Raw genomic sequence first — 22,836 nt, 5'->3', positions numbered from 1 at the left:
AAAAAAAAGGTCATGTGACACCATAATTGTATACGGGAGAGTAGGCTGGGCTTCCTTAGTGCAAACTCAGGTTCCAAATATACAACATGGCAACCCTTGATATGGCTGGTTTCAATTGTGAACAATGAAAGGAACCAGAGATCATTTTTATGTCAATGACTGCAATCTTTAAAGATCTTTAAGACCCCATCTGTACTACTAACAATATACTTTTTAAACAGATCTTCGTATTATGTCTCCGTTCATACGTTTAAACAAAAACGCTGCAGTATCCATGCTGTGCCACTAGGGGGCAAGAACATCCATACTTATCACATCAAAATACAGAGAAGGAACATTAGCTTGGCTCCAGATTTTACCAAACAATTGTAGCCCTACTTTTTGTCTTTACCTAATTTCCTCTCAGCACATGATCATGATCAAAGCCTAATTTGGGCAGGATCGGGATAAAACAAGACAAATGCCAAAGAAAAATGGTCTCTATAATGACCTAAAGTAACTCATTTTAGTAAACAATTACTGATAAACACTTCCTAATTCCCAAAAGACCGTGCAGCATTTGGACCATAATGGAACCAACATTTCTTGGCTACCTGGTCACCTGTTTGCAAATTCCAATTAAAAACCTACAGCTACAGGAGCAATAACTCTTTTAACAAATGGCCTCGTTAGTGCTGACATTCCTTATTAAACAATAGAAAGAGGACTTTTTGTTGAACAAAACAAAAATAACAGACGTACCGAACAGATTCAGGCTGCAGTGACTCATATACTGGGTGAACTGAGCTGTAGATACTCAATCTGTAAGCATCTGTTTGACCTTAAATAATACATGTTTATCTTCGGTCACCTATCTGTACTTCTCTGGAGTATTTGTTCAGGCTGGCCTTGAGCCTTTCACTGAAAAAGCTGCTCACTAAAGCCCATTTAATCCTGTGGTGCAGTGCTTGGCCTGATCCAACATAAAGTAACACGTAAATGGAATGTGGTTAAGAGCCATTCAATCTAAAAAGCTGACTGCGGCACTTCATCACGATTCCAGGAAGAAAATAAAGACAGAAAACCAAAGGGCTTGTAAACAGAGACTGATTCAGGGTCATACAGACTGTTAGTGGAGAAGTAACAGCCTTGAAGCTGCGTCTAAAAATCAACATGAAGCACCAAGACCTAAGCTCAATAACTCCATCCATAACGCTCCATTTGTAAAAGGGTGTGTGTTTGTTTTCGTGCATTCAGGTGAAAATTAGTTCCTTTAATCTGTTCCTTTTTCTCCACAAACTTCTGAATATTTAAAAGGAAATTTTGTTGCTTGTCAGTTCACGTCTAAAACAATTAAATGGTCATAAAAAAATCAGATTTTTCTTCAGTGTTAACAATCCAAGTGAGGTCAAAACTGGGTTTTACCTCCAGTAGTTCAAAGGAAGCCGACCTTCATTAAGGAGGAAAGAAAGTGTTTTGAAGCTAACACAAATCAAAAGAAAGTCATAAAAGTCTCTCATTTTAAAATATTTACACTAATATAAAATTGAACAATAAAAGATCAAAATGATTACTTGGGTCTCTTCGGTATTTTCCATGATCCCTCAGAAGTGTGACATATCGCAAGCCAAACAAGGCAGTAAACAGTAAATCCAGACAGTGTGGGGGTGAAATGGTTCAGTTTGTTGTAATTAATTCTGTAAACTGACTGAAACTCAAACATCTGAGTCGTTCTTTAGCTTCAAGAAGGACAAGAAGGTTGGATGGATGTGGTTAGTTTAGCTCAGAGGTGTCAAACTCTGTTCCTCGGGGGCCGCTCTCCTGCATGTTTTAGATGCGTTCTTGCTTTAAAACACCTGGTTTAAATAGATGACTTGTTGCCATGCTCCTGGAGAACTTGATGATTTGGTGAGGAGGTGATTAAACCGTTTGATTCAGGTGTGTTTGGGCAGAAAAACCTTAAACTCCCAGGACAGCGGCCCTCGAGGCCTGGAGTTTAGCTCCTGGTGAAAATTACAACCCAAAGTCTGCTGACTGACTGTGGAGCTAATGTTTTGAAGAGAACCACCTCAACAGAAGAACCACCACCTGTCGAACGGCACCGGCCTCCTCCCGCTGTCTGGATGAGAAACTCCTCGCAGTCTGTGTGACCTCACTGTAAACCTCTCGGGTTCTTCTGGTGAAATGTGGGGCTCCGGTTCCCGACAGCATCACTCCAGACCATTTTTCATGTTCCCTGATAAACACTGAGACATTAACCTCCTCAGTGTCCTACAGAGGTCTGCAGCAGCTGGCCCCGCCTCCTACGTCACCAACCAGGGAGGTGACTCCGCCCACACAATCATCTCGCCTCAGAATTCTGACATAATACTAACATCCTCTAGAAACAAGTCATTAAAGTTTGAAATCAGATAAACGGAGCACTGGAGGGTTTTATGATCGTGTTTAACTAAAAGAAAAACATGAAAACTTGTTATTTTAAAATTTTATTTGATTTCCCCTTTAAGGTTTTACTTGAGGATTGGCTACTCTCTCCACCACAGATGCACGTTCTGTAAGAACCTTATTACCGCTCCACCTCCCTGACCGTACCCTCCTTCACAGATGAAGAGGCACGAACCCCTTCAGAGAGCGCCGTCGGTCTCAAGCCCAAAGAGCCACATCTGAGCACAGCGGGGAGAAAGTCTGAGCAAAGGAGAAGCAAACAGATGGAGCCGGTTGTTCTCGGCACAGACTGCTGTCTGATCGTCGCTCGCGCAGGCTTTTAAATCAAGATGAAAACAAGACTCATCGTGTTGCTTTTGGTGTTATTTTTCCAAAGCTTAACGGCTGATTTATTAGCACCATTATGAGTTAGAGTAAGGTCTTTTGATGCTGGGTTAAAACAGTCTGTAAAACATGCAAAAAAACCAAAAACATTTTTATTTACTCTTACCTAGGGTTTCATTTACAAAACTACAGACACACATTACACATCCATAAAACGTAAAAGGATAGTTCAGCTTTTTTTGAGTGGCGTTTTGTGGAAAACTTATGAACAATTACAACCCTCAGCTCCAGCACAGGTAGGATGTTGTGGAAAATGTAAATGAAAACAGAAACTCGATGATGCAGTGTTTTCCCAGTGTTTTGTTGAACAACATTCTGCAAATGTCCCACTATTTTTGACAGTTTCTCACAGACTGGTGAGAATTTAAATTAAGGATCAGTCAAATGTTAGAGCTTTGAGTGCAATGACAAAACGTTACAACCTATCAGGACCAAAGAGATTGATCTACTTTCCATAATGCTCTCGTTTCTGAGTACACACTCCATATTTGTGCTGGTTCCCTCCAGTCTGCATGCCAGTAATTTCAACAAGAACAACAAGTGTTCAACATTTTAATGCACTTATGCTCTAATATCTTTTATTAGTCCCGCTGCGTTTCAAGCGTGGGACTAAAGCCAACACAGCTGGATAAAAACTGCTTGTTAGCAGCGGGTTTCCATCAAACTGGGCTGAATAGACGCTCGCCACAGTTGTCAGCTCCTCTTACCTGCTCCCAGACCAGACTTTAGCTCAGGCTCACTGGGAATCGATGCCGTGACAATTGACCCTCCCGGTGGAATCAGCTCAGGTTGCTGTTCAGATAACGTGCCCAAGCCTGGCAACAAGAGGCTGATCAGAAATCAGAGAATGAAATTAAATCTGACGCCCTGTTGGCTCTGTCACAACGCGAAGAGGGGAACTTGGAAATACCCTCCGTCCGTCTGTTCGGTTCATCTTGTGAGCTGAAGAACTTTAAAAATAAGTGAGGTACCGACTTCCATTTTGGTGTGTGGATGTGTCTAGGCATAAGTAAGGTTGCTATTGAAAATTGGGTAAAAAGAAAAGTTTTCCCAAATGACTGAGGTGGCCAAAAATTAATTTATGTTGGCCAAGGCCACCATTGGCCACCCTCTGACTCTGCCACTGTGCCTGGTGGAGGATAAAATTGCTCCCTCCTCTCACCAGGATACGTCCCTCTGCGCCGCTCGGACAGTGAACTATCACCACCATAAGGCATATAGGTTCTCCTTCCAAATCTTTCTCAACAAAGATGTCATTTAAGGCTTCATCCCTTCTGAAACTTTCTCTAAACTTTGTTTTAGCCGATCCAAAACACTTATGAACATGTCCGTGCAGCTAAACACCATCGGCCTGTTAGAGTGTCTCTCTTGGTGCTTTAGTTCTTGAAATCAAACAATATTAACACTAAAAGACGTATATCTGTATGCCCAAGATTACAGCAATAGTATGTCTCGGTATACCCCAAAAACCCACAACGTTCTCCCTGTGAAAGTGTCAGTTTCATGTGTTTGTCATAAATATCTGCAACATTCACCATTCAAGACACTCAGCGGCGGGGCACTGCTTGTAGAACTTCCTACACAAATATGATTTCAGGACGCAGACGTGTCAAACAAGCCCTATGGCTGATCGTTTCTTTGTTCAGGGGACAGATTATTAAAAACATCTCTTTTTCACTGGATGTTTGAATTCACCCCTTAGATCTGTAAACGTCTGACTGAGTCAGCTGTCCCGTTGTTCTCAGTTTAACATCAGAGAAAGACTCAGTGATTTAAAAAAGTTTCTTTACTTTTTTGTACATAAAGACATTCACTGTGAAGGTGGAGCTATACAGTTACAAAATGTTGATTTTTTTTGTATGTCTTTGCTACTCTTTTTTTATCTATACATTCAAATAAACGTGAATAAAAATCACTGATCCTTTTTTAAATCTTTGGTTAAAATCTAGTGTGCGGTCACACCTTTAGATTAATGTAACAATTACCACAGAGAATAAAGTAAAAAGTACCTAATCTGCTCCTGAGAAAGATTAAACTCTTATCACAGAGCGTCTTTGATGAGCAGAGAGAGTCTTCTGAAGGCCTGCAGACAGAAGTACAAAGGCGACGGTCAGTTTGCCTGTTTGTGTTTTTGTGTTAATATTTGTGCACAAACCTCATCCATCTGCTCCGGTGTGGACTGGGAAAAGGCCGCTCTGACGTATGGACACGGCTCGCTGCTGTCGATCATGAACACACCACCGGGAACCAACAGCACCTTTTAATGTACACAAACACATCTTTACACACTAAACAGCAACCTTACAACCACCAATAACATTTAAAGTATCACAGCTCTAAAACTGGAGAAGAATGAAGCCTGATGCTGGATACTTGCGGTTCAGAGGTCAACTTCCAGCATCAGTACCTCTGTTTAATCCCAACCCCAATTCTGAAAAAGCTGGCATGTTGTGTAAAATGTCAATAAAACAGAAGGCAATGATTTGCAAATTTCATAAACCCATATTTTGTTCACAATGGAATATGGTAAACATATCCAATGTTAAATGGTGTGAAACTGGACCATTTCTTTTAATAAGGTAATTTGGAATTTTATGGCACATCAACACTGCATACATCTAAAAAAAAAGGGTTTGGACAGGACCATGTTTCCTTCTTCTTCTACCATCAGTCTGTGAACATCTGGACCTGAGGAGAGCAGCAGCTGGAGGTTTTGGAGGAACGTTGTCCCATTCTGCTCTGATGGAGGATTCCAGCTGCTCAGCCGTCCTGGCTCTTTGTTGGATTGTTTGGTGTCTTGATGTTCTCAGTTGTTGAGGTGTGGACTGCAGGCAGCTGAGTTCAGCTCCTGGACTCGTCTCTGAAGCTCTGCTGCTGTGATGGAGGCAGTCAGAGGTTTAATGTTGTCTTGCCTAAGTATGCAAGGTCTTCCCTGAAAAAGTCAACTGGATGGGACAAGATGTTGGTCTAAAACCTGTGAATATGTGTCTGCATTAATGGAGTCTTTCCAGATGTGTAAGCAGTCCATGCCAGAAACACTAATGCACCCCCATACCATCAGAGAGGCAGGCTTTTGACCTGTGTGCTGACAACAGGCAATATTGACTTTCAGCCTTTTGTCCTTTGAGCTCAGAGATTTCTGCAGACTCTTGAAATCTTTTGATCGTATTATGAACTGTAGATGATGGGATAGTCAAAGTCTTCTCAATTTACCGTTGTTGAACATTATTCTGAAATTGTTTGACTTTTTTTAGACACAGTTTTCCACAGACTGCTGAGCTTCTGCCTATTTTTACTTCTGAGAGATTCAGTCTCTTTAAAATGCTCTTTTTAGACCCTTGTCTTCTTACTGACCTTCTGACAATTAACCTATAACTACCACTAACTTTTACAGCCTTTTGTTGCCCCTGTCCCAAGTTTTTTGAGAAGTGTTGCTTCCATCAAGTAGGGTGGCAGTGGCTCAGGAGGTAAGGGTTAGTCCTGTAACTGGAGTGTTTCTGGTTTAAACCCCCGCCCCATCAGTCTCAGCCGTTGTGTCCTTTGGCAGGACTCTTCACCTGCCTTGCCTACTGGTGGTGGTCAGAGGGTTCGGTGGTGCCGGTGTGATGGCAACCTCACTTCTGTCAGCCCGCCCCAGGGCAGCTGTGGCTCCAATGTAGCTGACCACCATCAGGGTGTGGATGAGTGAATGACTGATTGTAGTGTGAAGAGCTTTGGGGTCCTTGAACACTCTTTTCAAGTGCAGACCATTTACTGAAATTACTTTTTTTCTTCAAACAGTGGCACAATTTCTTGGTTTAAACATGTTTACTGCGTTCCACTGTGAATAGAATGTGGGTTTATGAGATCTGCAGATCACTGCATTCTGTTTTTATTCACATTTTACACAACGTCCCAGCTTTTTCAGAATTGCTGCTGTACAACATGATGTGTTTAATATTTGCGGTGTGAGGGCTTTAGCCACTCATGAGACAAGTCCTCGGGAAAAGCCTGACTGCACCCACTCGTTGTTAAACACGGCCAATCAGCCATTGTTCGGCAGGGTTTTACAAATCCTCTGTGTGCGTGGGAGGGAAAAGCTTGCGGTGTGAACACCGGCTGCCTCACATGCACCATCCTACGCTCTGCTGAGCCCTGGTGCAACACATTTCCACACACAGAGATACGTCTGAGGTGCCTGCAGTCAGAGAGTTAGAGTGCAGCAGGTGGGTGGTCTTAGTTGAATCCTGTGTGGAGGGTTTAATGAGACGACAGTAAGGCTGAGCTGTGCGTTGCTAACCTCTTTCTCCAAGGCTCTCTCCATAATGAGCTGCTGGGTGTCGGCTACGCCCTTCAGTTTCATCCACAGGAACATGCCAGCTGACGGAGCGTGCCACTCGGCCACATCTGCACACAAATCAGAAGCAAAAGGAGTCTCGGGCTGTCCTTTTCTGATGAACTATAAATACATTCCTTCCTACAGCGCAAATCCCTTCAATGAACTAAAAAGAGATGACTCTTTCCATGAGCGGGTTTATTATCTGTCAACAGTGATTCATCCAGATTTCTTCCTGCCCGGTGAGTGCGCTGCTGAAGCGTGATTGTTAGTTATGAAGAAGGATGTGGGAGGACAGCCGCGACAGCGATCTGGAAATGGGCCGACACGTTCAGAAAATATTCAGCAGGCGATTCGATGAACCACACGCCTGCTGCCGTTTACATCAAGAAAGAGTCGACCAAAACGACCAAACTAATAGCACTTACGAAAGGTGGTAAAGGCAGGTTTTTTTGTTAAAGTCTGGAGTAAAATGATATTTAGTTCTGCTATAATATGTTATTATGGATGTTAAAACATTAACTACAGCTAAAACCAACCGGGGAGAAGCCAGCATAAGATCCTGATCGGACCGACCTGCTTTGTCTTGGTAACGCAAAACCTGGAAAGATAATGAAGAGACAGTTCAGAGATTTTAACGTGCAGTTTTGTTATTATATTTCTTCAAGTCCTGCCCCAGCCTGCATCACAAGTGCTACAGCCAGCTGCTGCTGCTATTGGTGTTTGCAAATAACCACAGAATTCCATGTCAGTAACAGAGTAATGCAAACGACAGCAATGTAAAAGTTTATAAAATAGTGTTATCATGAACTGCTGTGAAATTTTTGTTTTTAAGACGACATCAATCCACTTTGGTCTTGGCTCTGCTCAGACTAGCCATTAGCTCGTCAATTCAGAACAGACCTGTTTCTTCGGAGTGTAATTGTTCATATATTCGTATTGATTCATGGCAGCACAGACGTTGGGCCCATGATCGCCACTGTGGATGCACGTTGCATTTCAATGCATTTTGCTACGACAGAAACGAAGCGGAGGAAGATGCTAAACGCTCAGCGTCGAACACAACATGAACGACTGGTTCAGAAAAAACAGGCAGAAGCTGAAGAGTCCTGCCTTTTTGTTTCAAATCAACTGTGTGGAAAAGCTCAGAGTCATCACATAAGACTGCAGCAGAGATGTGCCGTATGGCAGGCAGTTGTGTCATATAATCAGCGCTCTGACACAACTATACGTTTGTGAATTTCCCTGACATCAAGCATTATTTCCCCACACTATTACTCAACTAGCTGAGAAGGTAGATGTTAGTGTTTAACATTTTATTCATTTTGTATTTTCACATTAGGGAAATGTTTGTTTTGGTCTTATTTTGCATCAAGTTCAGATCAAATTACTCGAAGCAAACCTTTGTTTTTTTTCTTTTGCTTTATATGTTTCTTGCGATATTCTCTAAACCAACGAGATAGAGACACACTTCTGGAGCTTAATAAACTTTTCGTTTGCCACATGGACACTGTTTAAAGTTCACATAGAATGAAAAAATAAAAATAATGTGGCTTTTTGTTTCATGACGAAGTCACAAGGTGACAAATCCTACACAGCTGAACAAGGGCGGTTTGTTTTTCTGTCTCTGCTTCGAGGACGGTTAGTCTGTTCAAAAATAAAATAAAATCAAGAATTCAGCATTTCTTCTTCCTGTTGTATCGAACTCATACCATTAGGCGTACAAAAAGACTTTAACATTATACAAATGAAGACTGAGTCTTTTGTTATAACGATGTAATCATGTCTTCGATGGCATCGATACAAAAGAATCACTGAGTCTGTGGAAATACAGTTTAAGGTTTGAATTAGTTTGGATGAGTCGTGTTTCACCATGAAGATGTTTTCTGTTAGACTTTCTCAACACTTGCTTCATCCGAACCAGCAAACGCAGCCACCTCTGCAGGGACTTCATCTGTGGCAGCATCTGGCTCCTCCCTGCTGTTATTCACTGCAAATTTGAGGATTTATTTTTGTTTTGTTTTTTTTTGGGGTCAAACATCTGCACGGCACGGGGATGTCATGTGTTCATCACGACAATAACAAACGCAACATAAAATGTCTGAAAGTGACAAACGCAGTGTGTGGTTTTTCCTTTATCGTGCTGTGCTTTCACCTCCCTCTAACACAGTGAGATCACTTTGCAACAGCTTCATGTCACAATTAAATCTTTACTGCACTAATATGAAGTGACTTTTGTGCAACTATTAGTCTTTTGACATAAAAATATAGATTATTTCGTGCCTTAAGTCTCAGATCAATAGTGAGTTTGTCAAGCATACGAGCAGTAAATGGTGAGTTTCTCCTTCCATAAACATCAGGTAGAAGTTTTCAGAAACAAACAAAAGAAAAGATCTATTTCTAACAATAAAAATTAAACTAAGAGGCTTACTTCAATGAACATCTGTTAGAGTAAAACATGTGTGTGATTGTATTGCACAGAGCAAAATCTCACGGTGATGGCTTTAACACTTTAATAAAACCGTTCTGGTAGCCTATTGATGGGTGTCTGGTTTTACCGTCCGTCAGCTCACTGACCTTTGAGCCACTTGTCTGCGGAGCTGATCATGGCGTCACGCTGTTTCCTGTAAAACCCGATCACCCTGCGAGGACAGAGGGAACAAGTGGGACAAGGGTTTTGACTCATTAACTGCAGGCGTCACTTTAATCCTGACCCGGACAAACCGGTCGTGCAGGAAGGGTGGTACCTGTCTATGTGCTGGAGGAAGCCCTCTGGTCCCCAGGTGTGCAGCAGCTGAGACACCATGAGCTGAAAGGAAGGCAGAGATTATGCTTGAATGATGGCACCGCTCTGCACTGCTGCATGCGGGACCAAATTATTGAAAAATGCAGTGAAATAAACCTTTGAATCCTTTTTTTTCCCCTCACAGTGCAGTTAGAGACACTGAGACTCTTTATGTTTCTGTTTGCGTCAAAGAAGAGAAAGGCAAATCTTTTTGCCCAAACAGGCTGAAGCCTTTTTCCTAATTAGTGCTCGGCTCCGAACGACACCTCCTAGGCAGCTGCTGCTTTCCCACAAATTAGCAAACCTTTTCCCGCCGTGTCTGTGTGTGGTGTGACAGCTCGCGGCTCGTCTCCGATTAGTTAGATTATTTCTGGCTACAGCTGCAGAGCAACAGAGACTGGAGTAAGTCTGGGATGATGCTGTTCTGCTTCGGTGCTGTTATTAAAGTCTGTAAAAAACACGCTGCAGAATGAGGCTCTTTGATTCCTGCAGCACAAGGATTTGTAAGGTGTTGATAGTCCCTTCTTTAGCAGAGCTGCACGATTGAGTAAAAACATGAGATTGCAATTTATTGTGCAACTATACTTTTTTTACATAAGATTCCAACCCCAACAAAAAGAAGGAAACTGCTCCTAAAGTGATGGAAAACACTGATTTGAGCACACAGACAAGCTGAGGGGTGAAATGAAAGCTTTTCTCACTTGTGTGAAGGTGCTGGTGTGCATCGTGGAGGCCTGGATGTGCAGCACGATTCTGTCCACCAGCGGTTTGGGACCGGTCACGAAACCTATCCTCAGGCTTAAAACACACACACACACACACACAGGCCAGTGATCAAAGACAGAAACAAAAAGCTCGGCTTTCGCCGTGAACAACACTCAAAGTAAAACATTAACTTCTGTCTTCAATCTGATGATGAACAGATTAAACACAACTTCACTGGTTTCTGCAGATTTAACGCTCTGTGGACCTCACACACGGGATTTCAGAGAAACAGGAAGGTTAATTGGAAAAACGCTGCGAACAATCAACACTAACTGTGCCTGACAAAGACGAGTGTGAGGACTCAGATCATCTATCACAAGTTTTTAATCTAACTTTATTCAGACATTCAACTGGCTGCCTGCAGCTGAACATTTTATGCCTCTACCTACGATTTTATTTTCTCTCTCAAACCTGTTTGTAAAAATACAGCTTTGGAATTTCTGAAATGCTTTTTCTGTGTGAACACAAGGCTAAAACAATTGTAGAAAACCTTTTGCGCAGTCACCAAACGCTGTTTCCATGTGAGCGGCCTTCAAGTGCAAAAGTATTAATGGCATGTTATAATGTACATAACATTTTGTTTGTCTTCTCTTGGCAAACACAGCACACACAGCTCACATCTGAGATGATTCCTTTGAGTCAGGACTGTGCGACATTAGGAAAACATTTGATTGCGACATTATTCCTCCGTCCATTATCTACCACTTAGTCCAGAGTCGGGTCGTGGGGGCAGCAGCTTGAGCAGGGAGGCCCAGACATCTCTGTCCACAGCCACCTCTTCCAGCTCTTCCAGGAGGGTTCCAAGGCGTTCCCAGTCCAGCTGAGAGACATATGGCTGGCTCTATTTCAGAAGTACCACTCTACTGTACTCTACTCTGGGGGGAGTGTGCGCTACCGAAACTTGGCGCCATTTGTGGAAACAACGGATGGACAATGTTGGCTCTGTGTTGTTGCTGTTTTTTAAACTTATGGGGATTCTCCTGAGACTTCAGGAAGAGAGGCGCAGTGGAAGAAATGCTCTGGATGCCGGGATTGTTGCGTGGAGTAGGACAGCTGTTATCTGCCGGACATTTCAGGCTTTACAGCGCGTTCAGCAGGGGGACCGACGGCATAAACGTTGCAGGATAAGCTAACGCTGTTGTTTATATTCCTACGTTCGCTGTTCATGCTTGCATCTGGTCACACCCACGACCAATGAGTGAACAGGAGCGAAGCTTGTGCCACCCATGAAAGCAGGGACCGGCCAAAAAAATGCCGGTGGAAACGCGTGCAAAGCAAGCCAAGTAGAGTGAAGTCGGGACCTTCAGAGCCGGTAAAAAAAGGGGCAATAGTCTCTCCAGCACATCCTGGGTCTCCCCCAGAGTCTCCTCCCAGTTGGACATGCCTAGAACACCTCCATAGGGAGGGATCCAGGGGACATCCTGACCAGATGCCCGAACCACCTCAACTGGCTCTCTCTCTCTCTCTTAAATTTCAATTTACTGTCTTACTTCAATGCTGCCATTCAACATGTCACTAACTATGGTTAAACTAAATATTAGAGCCTTGAAATGACAATTCATTTAAATACTTGTTGTGTAGAAGACTGGTGGCTTTCTTTTCCTGCTGTGAAGGTTAACCTTCTTCTTTGGTGGAAATGAAAGCCACCAGCCTTCTGCGGTCAGGTCCAGAGTTGTCGAGGCACATCAGTTAAACGGTAACTGGCACAGACACAACGATTCGGATACTCACCCTGAAGACAGGATCTTGGAGAAGGAGTCCGTCCTGATGATCCGCCCGTCAACATCCAGAGACAGAAACGTCGGAGCCCACGGCTGACATGAGGAGAAAAGCGGACGAAGAGAGGAATATTTCACTCGTTCTTAGTTCTTAATCCATAACTTCCAGGCTGAGAGGGGGCTGAGCTGTGTGCACCTTTTCAAACTGCAGGAAGTAGTACGGGTCGTCCTCGATGATGAGCAGGTCGTACAGCCGGGCCAGCTAAGTGTCAACGTTATCGCTTTTAGAAACAGAAACTGAACATTTTCTACAAAAATTAAATTTCTTTTTTAATAATCTGCACATCTCTGACATGTTCGCGGAACTTTGAAGACGTTTCAGACCTCGTACACTTCCTTCTTCCTGTCAGCCGTCATGGAGGCCCCGCTGGGGTTTCCTCCGTTTGGGATGGTGTAGAGGAACTTGGGGGCGGTGCTGCTGGGCTTGTGGACCTCTGACGGGTCCCAGCGAGACAGGACCTTTTTCAGGGCTGCGGGGACCATGCCGTGATGATCGCTAGGGACGTTGATTAGGTTACACCCAAGAGGCCGGAGCTGCAGAGGCAGAGAGGAGCAGTTACACACTCACAGTGTGTGTGTGTGAGATACGATGAAGAAAAGAACTCACAGCTGCGAGCGTGCCCGGGTACGTGGGAGCATCCAGGAGAACGTTGTCTCCGGGACTAACCAGCATCTCGAACACCTAGAAAAACAAAAATCATGTAAGTTAGGCGATAACCTCATACAAAGCCTGGAAGGAGAAGATCTTTAAAGTCTTTAAACAGCAAATTTTATTTCTTTTGCTGCTCAGAAAACAATCTAAATAAATGCTTTACTGTACTTTCATACACTGACCTCAATTCATTGACACAACAGAGAGAGAGAGAGATCCAAATGATGGTTTTTCAGGATTCAGGATGTTTTTCATTTAGCTGTTGATTTTTTTTTTCTGGTGAAAAGATTTAAAAAATGTAGTTCTCAGATGTTTTGTTTGTAGATTCAGACCCGTTTGGACCGAGTATTGACAACTTTAGTCACATTTAAACAGGCAGAACACTTATCTGTGGCAGGGCTGGGCTATGTAGCCTACAACCAACCAACCAATCAAACATCCATCCACTTTCTTTACCTACTTTTTCCTCCCCAGGTCTCAGGTAGCTGGTGTTTATCTCCAGCAGTCACTGTGTGAGAGGCGGGGGACACCCTGGACAGGTCTCCAGTCCATCACAGGGACACGTAAAGACAAACAACCATTCACTCTCATTCTCACCTAGGGACATTTGAAGAGTTACCAATAACCCTAACATGCATGGTTTTGGTCTGTGGGAGGAAACCGGAGTAAACCCCCGTGAGCACAGGGAGAACATGTAAACTCCACCCAGAAAGGACGGGAGGTGAACCTGCGACCTTCCTGCTGTGAAGCAGTAGCATTAACCTCTGCATCACCATGCTGCCTGGCCTGAAACTAATCATCATAAAAATACATCTCAGATATGTTTTTCCAGCTGTTGGCTTCTCTTGAATCACAGTTCTTCTCTTGCTGCTGTGTGTTAAAATATTTATTTTGCAAACTAATTTTGTTGTAATTATGTTTTGATCCCTGTAGCACACACTTTAAATGTGTGTCATCTGGAGTGTGCATAGTCGGGCTTCAAACATACTGGATATTTTGGCTTCACTTTTGTACAACAGAAGGAGGTGGAGATGCTTTGTCCATCTCTTTTTTTTATGTCGCTGTGCGTGACGTACAAATAAAAGCAACACAATTAACAATTAAACACTTTTTTCTTCAGAAGGTGTTTGGACTTCAGATTAACTTTCATATTTAATTTTGTTAAAGAAAATCTGTGACCAAAAGCCAACACAGAAGTGAACTGGTTGTTTCAGATGTTGATCGAAAGGAAAATATAAAATAAAACAACTAAATTCAAGAGTCAGAGCTATTATTCAAGCATTTGTATTCATGCTTTTGGAGGTGCTGGTGTTACTTTGCAGAGCCCCTCCTGGCTCCCGGTCGTCACACACATGTCCATCTGACCGTTCTCAGGGGTGTAAGTGGCGGTCGGCGGGTTGTGGAGGTCCTTCTGCAGCTTCTTCATCCACGCCAGCAGCTCGGGGATGCTAACGTGAGTGGAAACATTAACGTTAATAATCTGCTGTTCCTCTGCTGAAAGGCTGTACTGATTAACAGTCAGCTCAAAGCAAAAGAACAGTGAGGACTTTCCTGATTATTTTAAACCTAAATCCTGTCTTGATCACTCACCCATTAGAGGCCGAATACTGCAGGGCCCTCATCATCGTCGCCTCGTCGAAGGTGACCGTTTGGCCGTTCTTCACCTGGATGGATGCCGACTGGAAGGGGAAGGTGCTCGGGTTGGGGGCTCCGCCTGCCAGAGAGATCAGGGAGGGAGGCGAGCGCTGCTGCAGCTCAGCTTCACTCGGGAGACGGGAGAAAGAGGCCGAAGAGTCAGTTCATGTTATACACGCAGGTGTGATGACGAAGATTACAAAATAATCCTCGTCTTTGAGAATCTAGAGAAAACATTTTAGAGCCCGAACGACTCTGCGCATACATTTTAAAAACACCACATTTTTACAGCGTTCAAAAATACATTCATAAATAAACTTGTTTTCAGTGGTTTTCTGAAAGTAAATTTGCTCTAAGTGCTACGTTTATGAATTGTAAAAATAAAAACCTTTTAGATGTTTCTTGGAAATGAAAAATATCTCTGCAAAATATCTCATGAACCACTGGACACATTTTATTAAAACTCTCAGACAGTAATCGTTGGATGTGCATCTACAACAAGGTAACAGTTGGAGCCAATGCAGTTAAAGATGGACGCCACAGCTAATCGACCTCAGCAAACACAAAAATGGCTGTAACTCAGCTAATTTCACAGACAATGAGCTCAAATTTGGCGTGGAAGTAGCTGAGAGTCATCCCCTCCGAATACTCCGAGTGCTAACAGATCAAACAAGATCTATATTTAAAACTTTGGCGTTTAAGGTGGCGGGCGATAAGGAATGCATTAGTAGCATATTAATTAAGCACTGTTCTAGCAGCATGTCAGTGCCTGTCTCTGTGTGCATTTAGTAAATATGCAGCTTTAACGCTTAGTTCTGTTTGTTCAGGTGGCCTTTGCACAAAACCTCAGTTTGTGTTTGGGTTAATCAGATGTAAATAAGTGACAATAGGTGACATGTGGTTTGTCAAATGGTCCAAACCTCAAAGAAAAGTGACTCAAGATCATAAAAATAAACACATCGTTGAAACAGAGAACACTAGTTTCGAATTGGTTTCTGATTAAAGAATAACTAATTAAATCAATTAACTTTGGGTTTAAAATTACATCAAGAGTCTCAGAGCTGGGATTCTGCATTAAAAGCACTGAGGCTGAGAAGAAAATCACCCAAAGGCAAAATCAGATGCCACAACTTTTCCACTTTTCAGTCCAGTAAATTGACCTCAACAACACCATGATTTCAGACACCCACATGTGTGCGAAGACGTACAACCTGCAGGTTTGGTTGAGCTTGCTGTGACAGATACTCACTCAGCAGCCTGATTGCAGAGGGCTTCCGAGCTCCACTGACTGCTGTCAGAAACCGAGCGTAGTTCATGATTCCTGACAAATTAAAATCAAGTCAGAAAGATTAGCCACTGTACTTTGTCGCTGGTTAACAAAAAATATAAATAAGATGTCTTCTCGAATGAGCTAAAGGCGAGATAATAGTTTCCTTTGACATGCTTGCACATAAATGTTTGTTTTTTAGTCACCCAGACTGAAATTGCACCACTCTATGAATGGCAATATGACCGACACAAGCAAACATGATGTGCTCAAATGTAAATAAGTACGTAAACACAGATCACAGGCGGTATTAATCCTGTGCAGAGCTTCATTAAGGCCACTTTTAGCCGCACATAACTGACCTTCTGCGTGTGCGGCTCGCTCGTCCCGGAGAATTGTGGTTAATGTATTTCTTGATCTGCAGAGACCTGCAGCGGGCGGCACCTGCGACCGTCGGCTGAACTACATTGCCCGAGCTGAAAAGTAGAAAGATACGCCTCACGGAGCTGGTATGCTGAAGGAAAATAGGAGCTGTTAACCCTTTAGCTAATGTTGTCTTTTAGCCAAGTACGCCTGTTGTTGTTGTTGTCCTCCCCTCTTTTTTTTTGACCGTTAGAGAGCAGCACTCAATGGGCGCGAGAGCCGGTGTTACGTCGACGTAACACCGTTCAGGTGTTGTGCCGAAAAAAAGCACCCCGGCTGCGAAAAGACGCCCGTCTCAGAAAGCAGTTTTAATTTGAATAAAAACCAATAATAATAAACGGGATTGCGTTTTCCCCTGCCCTTAGGAACATACCTATATACAGTTATCTCATTTAGAAAACTATAAAGGGCTGTCGCAGGATTAGCCGGTAGGGTGCTTTTTTTCGGTACAACACCGGTTAATCACTTCCGGAAATAACCGGAAAACGTCGAAGTAAACGTTCGTGTTGTTAGCTTAGCTTAGCTTAGCTTAATTGGCAGTTAGCGTTTGTAATGCAAACGTATTTGCTGGCTTCGCCTAAATACACACGATTTTCACATATTTTTTGTCAACAGACGACCTCGTATAAAGTTTAGCTTTAGCTAAGACTGTAAAATTTTCAAAATTACATTTGTATACCTGAAACAACACAGGCGAACACAAGGGCTAACATGTTAAAAAACTAGATTTCTTCTCTTTTCTGAGCAGGGATAGGGGCGGTTTGGCATCGATATGACGGTTTGGTTGATTTGTGTTGCCATGTAGAGCCGTACACTGTTCCCTGTTTTCTGCCGTCTCGATGGGGAAAAGAAAAGACATGATTCACCCCAGGTTTCTCGGTAAGTAGACAATATTTATGTCATAATGATTCAACTTTTGAAGGTAAAGGTATTGTTAACCCTGTGCTAAACCACATACACGGTTTTCTGCTCTTGAGGAACACCTGATCCATTATCTGTTTTAATGATCATTGACTCTATAGTCCCCAAAACTAGTCAGATACAGATGCTTCCAGGTCTGTTGTAGGAAGCAGAATAATAAACTGAGAAGAGACACAAGAAGTGTGATTATTTATCTAAGACTGAGGGACAGAAAAGTTAAGTGTTGGATTTCATTTGTACATCTCTGGAAGTGGAAGAAATATTGCTCTAACTTTGCTCCTTTATCTCTAACAACAAGCCTGATTTAATTTTTTCAGTAAACATTTATACTTCTCTGTGTTTCCATCTCTCCCCCCTGCAGGTGAAGGCAGCTCCAGCCTGCACAGCATTCACAAGCGAAAACACAAGAAACACAAGAAGCACAAGAAGAAACACCACAGCTTCGCCGAGGCCCCGGAGCCTGAGCCTGTGCCCGTCCCTCGACCGCCACCGCCGCAGCTTCGACTGAAGATCAAACTGGGAGGGCAGACGCTCGGCACCAAAAGGTGAGCTGTGCGCGCCTGGTTTCAGCGTTTGTTGATCTGCACGCACAGTGAGTTAACGCCCGTCTGTCTCAGTGTTCCCACCTTCACCGTCCATCCTGGGGTGGCGCGTCCCCCGTCACCGCTGATGATCATTGATAATGATGTGGACGACGACGACGAAGATGACGAGGATGATGACGAGCCCTCTGTGCCTTTGGAGCAGTATCGAGCCTGGCTGGGTATGTAGTGTGATTATCAAAGCTACGGCCATTTGAGTTTCGAACCTGACATGTTGAGGACCTAACAGGAGAGGAGTGTATTAAGAGTCAACTTATTGGTTTTCATTAGGAAACATTTCCCTCATGAGTGTTCAGAGAACAAATCTGACGGATTACAAATAATTAACTCAGTCAGATAAAGAAACAGTCCTTTAAGCAACATCCTAAATGTAGCTTAAAAACAACCTCCTAAGATGTGACAGGTTTCTAAATAAAGATAGAAATCTTACAGATGTGTCTCTTTTCTGTGCATCTAAAACACAATAGCTGTGAGTTTAAACTTTGACTTTTAATGTCACTTAAAAAATGTATTGTCTCTGTTCTTTTAGGAACATTGAAATAAAACGCACTTATGTTGTTAAAAGCTTAAAAGGTCAAGGGATACAGTCTTCACATGCTGTATACATAGTCTCCAACCAATTTGGGGTTTTAAAAACACAAAAACCTTTTTTGGACAAGTGCCTTTTTTCATTTATTTGTTGTTGTTGTCAGAAAGGTGCCACTGCACTTTTCAAATCAGTGGGAACCAATACAAAGAGTGTATTTATCATTTTATTGGCCAATAATTCAAAATTAGGCTGTTGATCAGCTTATTTCCTGGTCAACATTCAAACTGTAGCATCAGAATAAAAAATAAGTGTAAAATAAAAAATTGTGATTTCATGTTGTTCGTTGATGATGACTCTCTGTGTGTTTGTGCTAGATGAAGACAGTAACCTGGCAGCGTCCCCTCTCCCAGACCTGGACTCGGACTCCATGCTGGGGGCGCCTGTAGATGAAGAGGAGAGGTGGCTGGACGCTCTGGAGAAGGGAGAGCTGGACGACAACGGAGAGCTGAAAAAGGAGGTTGACGAGTCCCTGCTCACTGCCAGACAGGTGAGGAGAAGATGAAAGAGGTGGTAAAAGCGTGCAAATATTGTTTTGAGACAGCTGTAAGCCAAACACAAGATGCTTTAAGGGAATAAGTTAATGAGAGACCTGGAAACACTGAGTCTGTCTTGAAATGTGCCTTGAATGCAAATGTTTGTCTCCTGATGCATTCTTCAGAAAGCCCTCCTCCACAAGCAGCAGACTCAGCCTCTGCTCGAGCTGCCCATGGGCTACAAGGAGAAAGAGATGACCGCAGAGATGATGCAGAAGCGGGAGGAGCGAGCCCGCAAGAGGCGCCTGCAGGCTGCCAAGAAGGCAGAGGAGAACAAGAACCAGACGATAGAGAGGCTGACAAAAACCAGCAAGGCCAAGATCAAGAGCCTGAAGGAGAGGAGGTCCAAGCTGAGCCAGTGCCCCATGGTCCGGTACAGCGACTCGGCTCAGGGAATTGCCATCTCTTTTCCTTCGGGGGTCTGCGCTCCGGCCCCGGCGCCTCTCCGTCCTCCACCGGTGGCTCTGGTGAACTGCGGTGTGAGTGGCTGCCCCAACCTCAAAAAGTACTCTTGCTCTAAGACCGGAGTTCCCCTCTGCAGCCTGGAGTGTTACAAGAGGAACCTGCTGCTTGTACAGAGCGCAGCCTGACCGGCCCTGGTTAAACTCCAGACGCATGGCCGTGACAGTCAGGGAGAACTTTACACTTAAATTATCTTTTGAGGAACGATCAGTGTGGAGTGACTTCTCATCAGAATGCTTGGCTTATTTGTTGCTTTCATTTTGCTTTTCTGTTGTGAACAGTTAATATCTGACATGTTGTAGATGGCTGTTTGAAGGAGCTCAGTTTTTCGAAACAGCTTAATTCTGACAGGATTGACGAGCTAAAGGCTAGTCTGAACGCAGCTAAGACCAAAGTGGATCGCTGCCCTCTGAGTCCTGAGCTTTTGTCGGATTTAGCTATGTGGGATCAGACGATACAAACAAACATCGTTTTTGAACAATTTGCAGTTTTAATTTTTTTTTTAAAAGAATTAAACATTAAATCAAATGTCCCTGAATAAAGACAGCAGGTCTGAGTTGAACAGAGAAAGTTTTGTTGCGCTGCCTCAAATAAGGACACTGAAATCCTCAAAGTTTCATAGTTCATTCAAACGCTGTTTGCACTGCCATCGGTTTCACATTATAGAGTTATTTTCATGGTATTCTGTGGTTGTTTGAGATGTCTGAGGCACTTCCTGCATGAACATCATGTTTCTGTCGGTGGAACAGTGTAATGTGAAACTGACTGCGCTGTAACAGTTTCTAAAAGAGCGTTTGTGTGAACTGCTGCTTGAGTCGCTTTAAGACGGCAAAATTAACTTTTGCATTGAATCCGCTGGAAGTAAGCACCATTAGCTTGATACAATCCAAACGGACCCTCTTTCAAAGCAGAGTTTGCTGTCTTGAAGCGGTTCCAACATTCAGCATTTTCTAGCAGTTCATGCAAATGCTACTTCATATCCATTTAAAGCAGTTTTATATGGTTTTCATAATCTGTTAGCATCAGCAGCAGAAATATTATGAAAGAAGCTCACCGCTGCTGTTTGCTCTTGCAAATGACCCCAGAATTCCATGTAAATTAAAGTAATATGAAATAGCTTTTGCATGAATAGTTGCGTAATTGTTGAGGTTAGAGCTGTTTTCAGACTGCAGCAATCCACTTTGGTTTTAGCTGCTGCTGCTTTGGTCTTTAGCTCGTCAATCCTTTAGTCTCTTTCTCCTAACTGAGGTCGTTCAGTGAGCTATCTGCAACAGGTAAGATATTAACTGTTCAGAACCTTTCCACAGAACCCCGCATCCGTCTCTCTGAACAACCCAATTATGTACAACAGAAGCTGAGTTTGTGGTGTTTATGACTTCTAGTAACAACAACTCCTTAAAATAGGCATTTAGGTTTGAACATTGACATGAACATTTTTTCAATAATGTGTAAAAGACAGTACTTTAGGATCAAGTAAAATACTTCAAAACAATAAAAAGCTGTTGATTTTTAATGTAAAATATGCTCATTTATATAAAAAATGAGTCAACTTCCATACGAAACTATATTTAAATTAAGCAACAATGAATGTTTTTGCTTCGCTGCAGACAAAACATGAAAATATCAAAGCATCATTGGCTGTCAGGTCAGAGGTTTCTCCTAAAACTGTTTCAACAACGAGCACAAAACAGAGTATAAGTCACAATAAAACTATAATACTGTAGTTCCACAGTAGTGTTTAACAAACAAACACCCCAGCGTTCAGATTACGTTATGTAGGAAGTCACTGATGTGTTCAACACCTATTTTTTTACTGTGAAATTAAATAAAATTAATTAAAGTACCACAAAAAGATCAGGTCCCACCGAGATTTGAACTCGGATCGCTGGATTCAGAGTCCAGAGTGCTAACCATTACACCATGGAACCACGTGACTGCTTCACGCGTTGGAGATGAGAAAAAATAATCCTGCTCTTTCTATGTTGTTCATTTGTGTTTTCCGGCTGAATATTTGCTTTAAAGCCATCGTTGAGGACACAGTTAGGTCAGCTTTGCCCTTTCGTTTAATGCCTTCATAAAAACCGGAAACAAACAGCCGCTGTTTGACCCGCAGCCTGCTGCCACCTGCTGGTCAAACAGAAGAACAACAGGATCCCATCTACTCCGAATCAAACATTAAAAATAAAACAAGTTCAAATGTTTACTGTAGTATCCTCCTGACTACCAGCTTTTCAAATTTTGCCATCTACAGAGGACATTTAGGGCTTTTCAATGATACCAAATATGAAGAGGTGAGGCTTTGGTACCTTACACAGATTAGGGAATTTTTGTTTAAATTGTGATTGGACAATATTTTTTTTCCTGGTAGTAAAGAGGATATGTATATGATCACAAAAACTCAGACACGGCAACACTTCAAACCCCAAGTTGCCAAAAACAATCTTTTTTTCACTACACTGTAAAATACTGAATAAAAAGTATTTCAGGTTGATAAACATAGAGACACACCACAGATGTTACCTAACTTAAACACCTGCTTTTGTTGTTTACCTCCTCTGAGATGTTGTTAGGATCTTAAACAGATCAGAGCTTGGCCCAACACTGAAAAATCAGGATTTCCACATGACTTTGACTAGTATTTAAGAATAAAATTAACAGCAACAATAGATGTTTATTTTTGTACGCCGCCTTTATTAACAAGGTTCTAATTTACTTTACAAGAAGTAAGGGAGTTAGTTTGGAGGACAGTGTGACGTTTGTGCTCAAAAACAGCTCTTCTATCACTAAGTGGACAAGATCACTGTTTAATGAAATGGTTGAACAACTAAAGGCCGATCCATTATTGTAGGAATGAATATTACTAACTACCTTTTATGACAGACATTTAAAATAGTATCATCTTATGATGAGAATTAATGAAGTTGAAGCCATTTTGGTCGAAACTTAAAAAGAAGAAAACATTCTCTCCCTAATACTGTGATATCCTGCAGTCTTTTAGCTCTCAGACTATGACTCAGTTAGAGCCACATGACATTTTAGCTGAACATCTGCAGCTGACTGAGTTACAGATATTTTTAGGATGGCTAAGGTTGAATAGCTGTGGCGGCCATCTTGAAACTAGTTAATTGCAAAAGTTAATTCAGACCTACAACAACCTGAGGAAGTTCAGCGTTTAATTGGAAACTAAAGTGCTCAAACTTTAGTTTGTTATTAACAATAAAGACATGAAGTAATCTCAAGTGAAAAAAGGGCTAAAAAACAAGACAGATTTTGTGAATTTAAGCATAAATCACTTTAAACA

At 42.5% G+C, this 22,836-nt stretch overlaps 2 protein-coding genes and 1 non-coding gene across 3 annotated transcripts; 1 reads left to right on the top strand and 2 right to left on the bottom strand.

Annotated features, from left to right (window-relative positions):
* Positions 1–4,576: 4,576 nt before the first annotated feature.
* On the bottom strand, positions 4,577–16,789 carry aadat (aminoadipate aminotransferase). Its single transcript, XM_017438226.3, has 14 exons — positions 16,368–16,789; positions 15,988–16,059; positions 14,694–14,862; positions 14,419–14,551; positions 13,059–13,133; positions 12,776–12,985; positions 12,588–12,653; positions 12,405–12,487; positions 10,610–10,706; positions 9,871–9,932; positions 9,701–9,765; positions 7,088–7,194; positions 4,964–5,065; positions 4,577–4,891 (listed from the first exon to the last, which is right to left on the bottom strand). The coding sequence occupies exons 2-14, from the start codon at positions 16,052–16,054 to the stop codon at positions 4,850–4,852; spliced, it is 1,278 nt and encodes a 425-aa protein (XP_017293715.1). The 5' UTR covers positions 16,055–16,059; positions 16,368–16,789; the 3' UTR covers positions 4,577–4,849.
* Positions 16,790–16,896: 107 nt separating this feature from the next.
* Positions 16,897–22,288, top strand: ino80b (INO80 complex subunit B). The gene is made up of 5 exons (XM_017438246.3): positions 16,897–17,307; positions 17,711–17,894; positions 17,967–18,112; positions 18,855–19,027; positions 19,199–22,288. The coding sequence occupies exons 1-5, from the start codon at positions 17,268–17,270 to the stop codon at positions 19,661–19,663; spliced, it is 1,008 nt and encodes a 335-aa protein (XP_017293735.1). The 5' UTR covers positions 16,897–17,267; the 3' UTR covers positions 19,664–22,288.
* Positions 21,392–21,463, bottom strand: trnaq-cug. Its single transcript has one exon. It is a non-coding gene; the product is annotated as a tRNA-Gln (tRNA).
* Positions 22,289–22,836: the final 548 nt, after the last annotated feature.

The sequence above is a fragment of the Kryptolebias marmoratus genome, linkage group LG7 (assembly GCF_001649575.2).
Source record: "Kryptolebias marmoratus isolate JLee-2015 linkage group LG7, ASM164957v2, whole genome shotgun sequence".
NCBI classification, from domain to species: Eukaryota; Metazoa; Chordata; class Actinopteri; order Cyprinodontiformes; family Rivulidae; genus Kryptolebias; species Kryptolebias marmoratus.
Note: the sequence above shows the minus strand (reverse complement) of the source record. Positions and strands in the feature narration are given on the sequence as shown.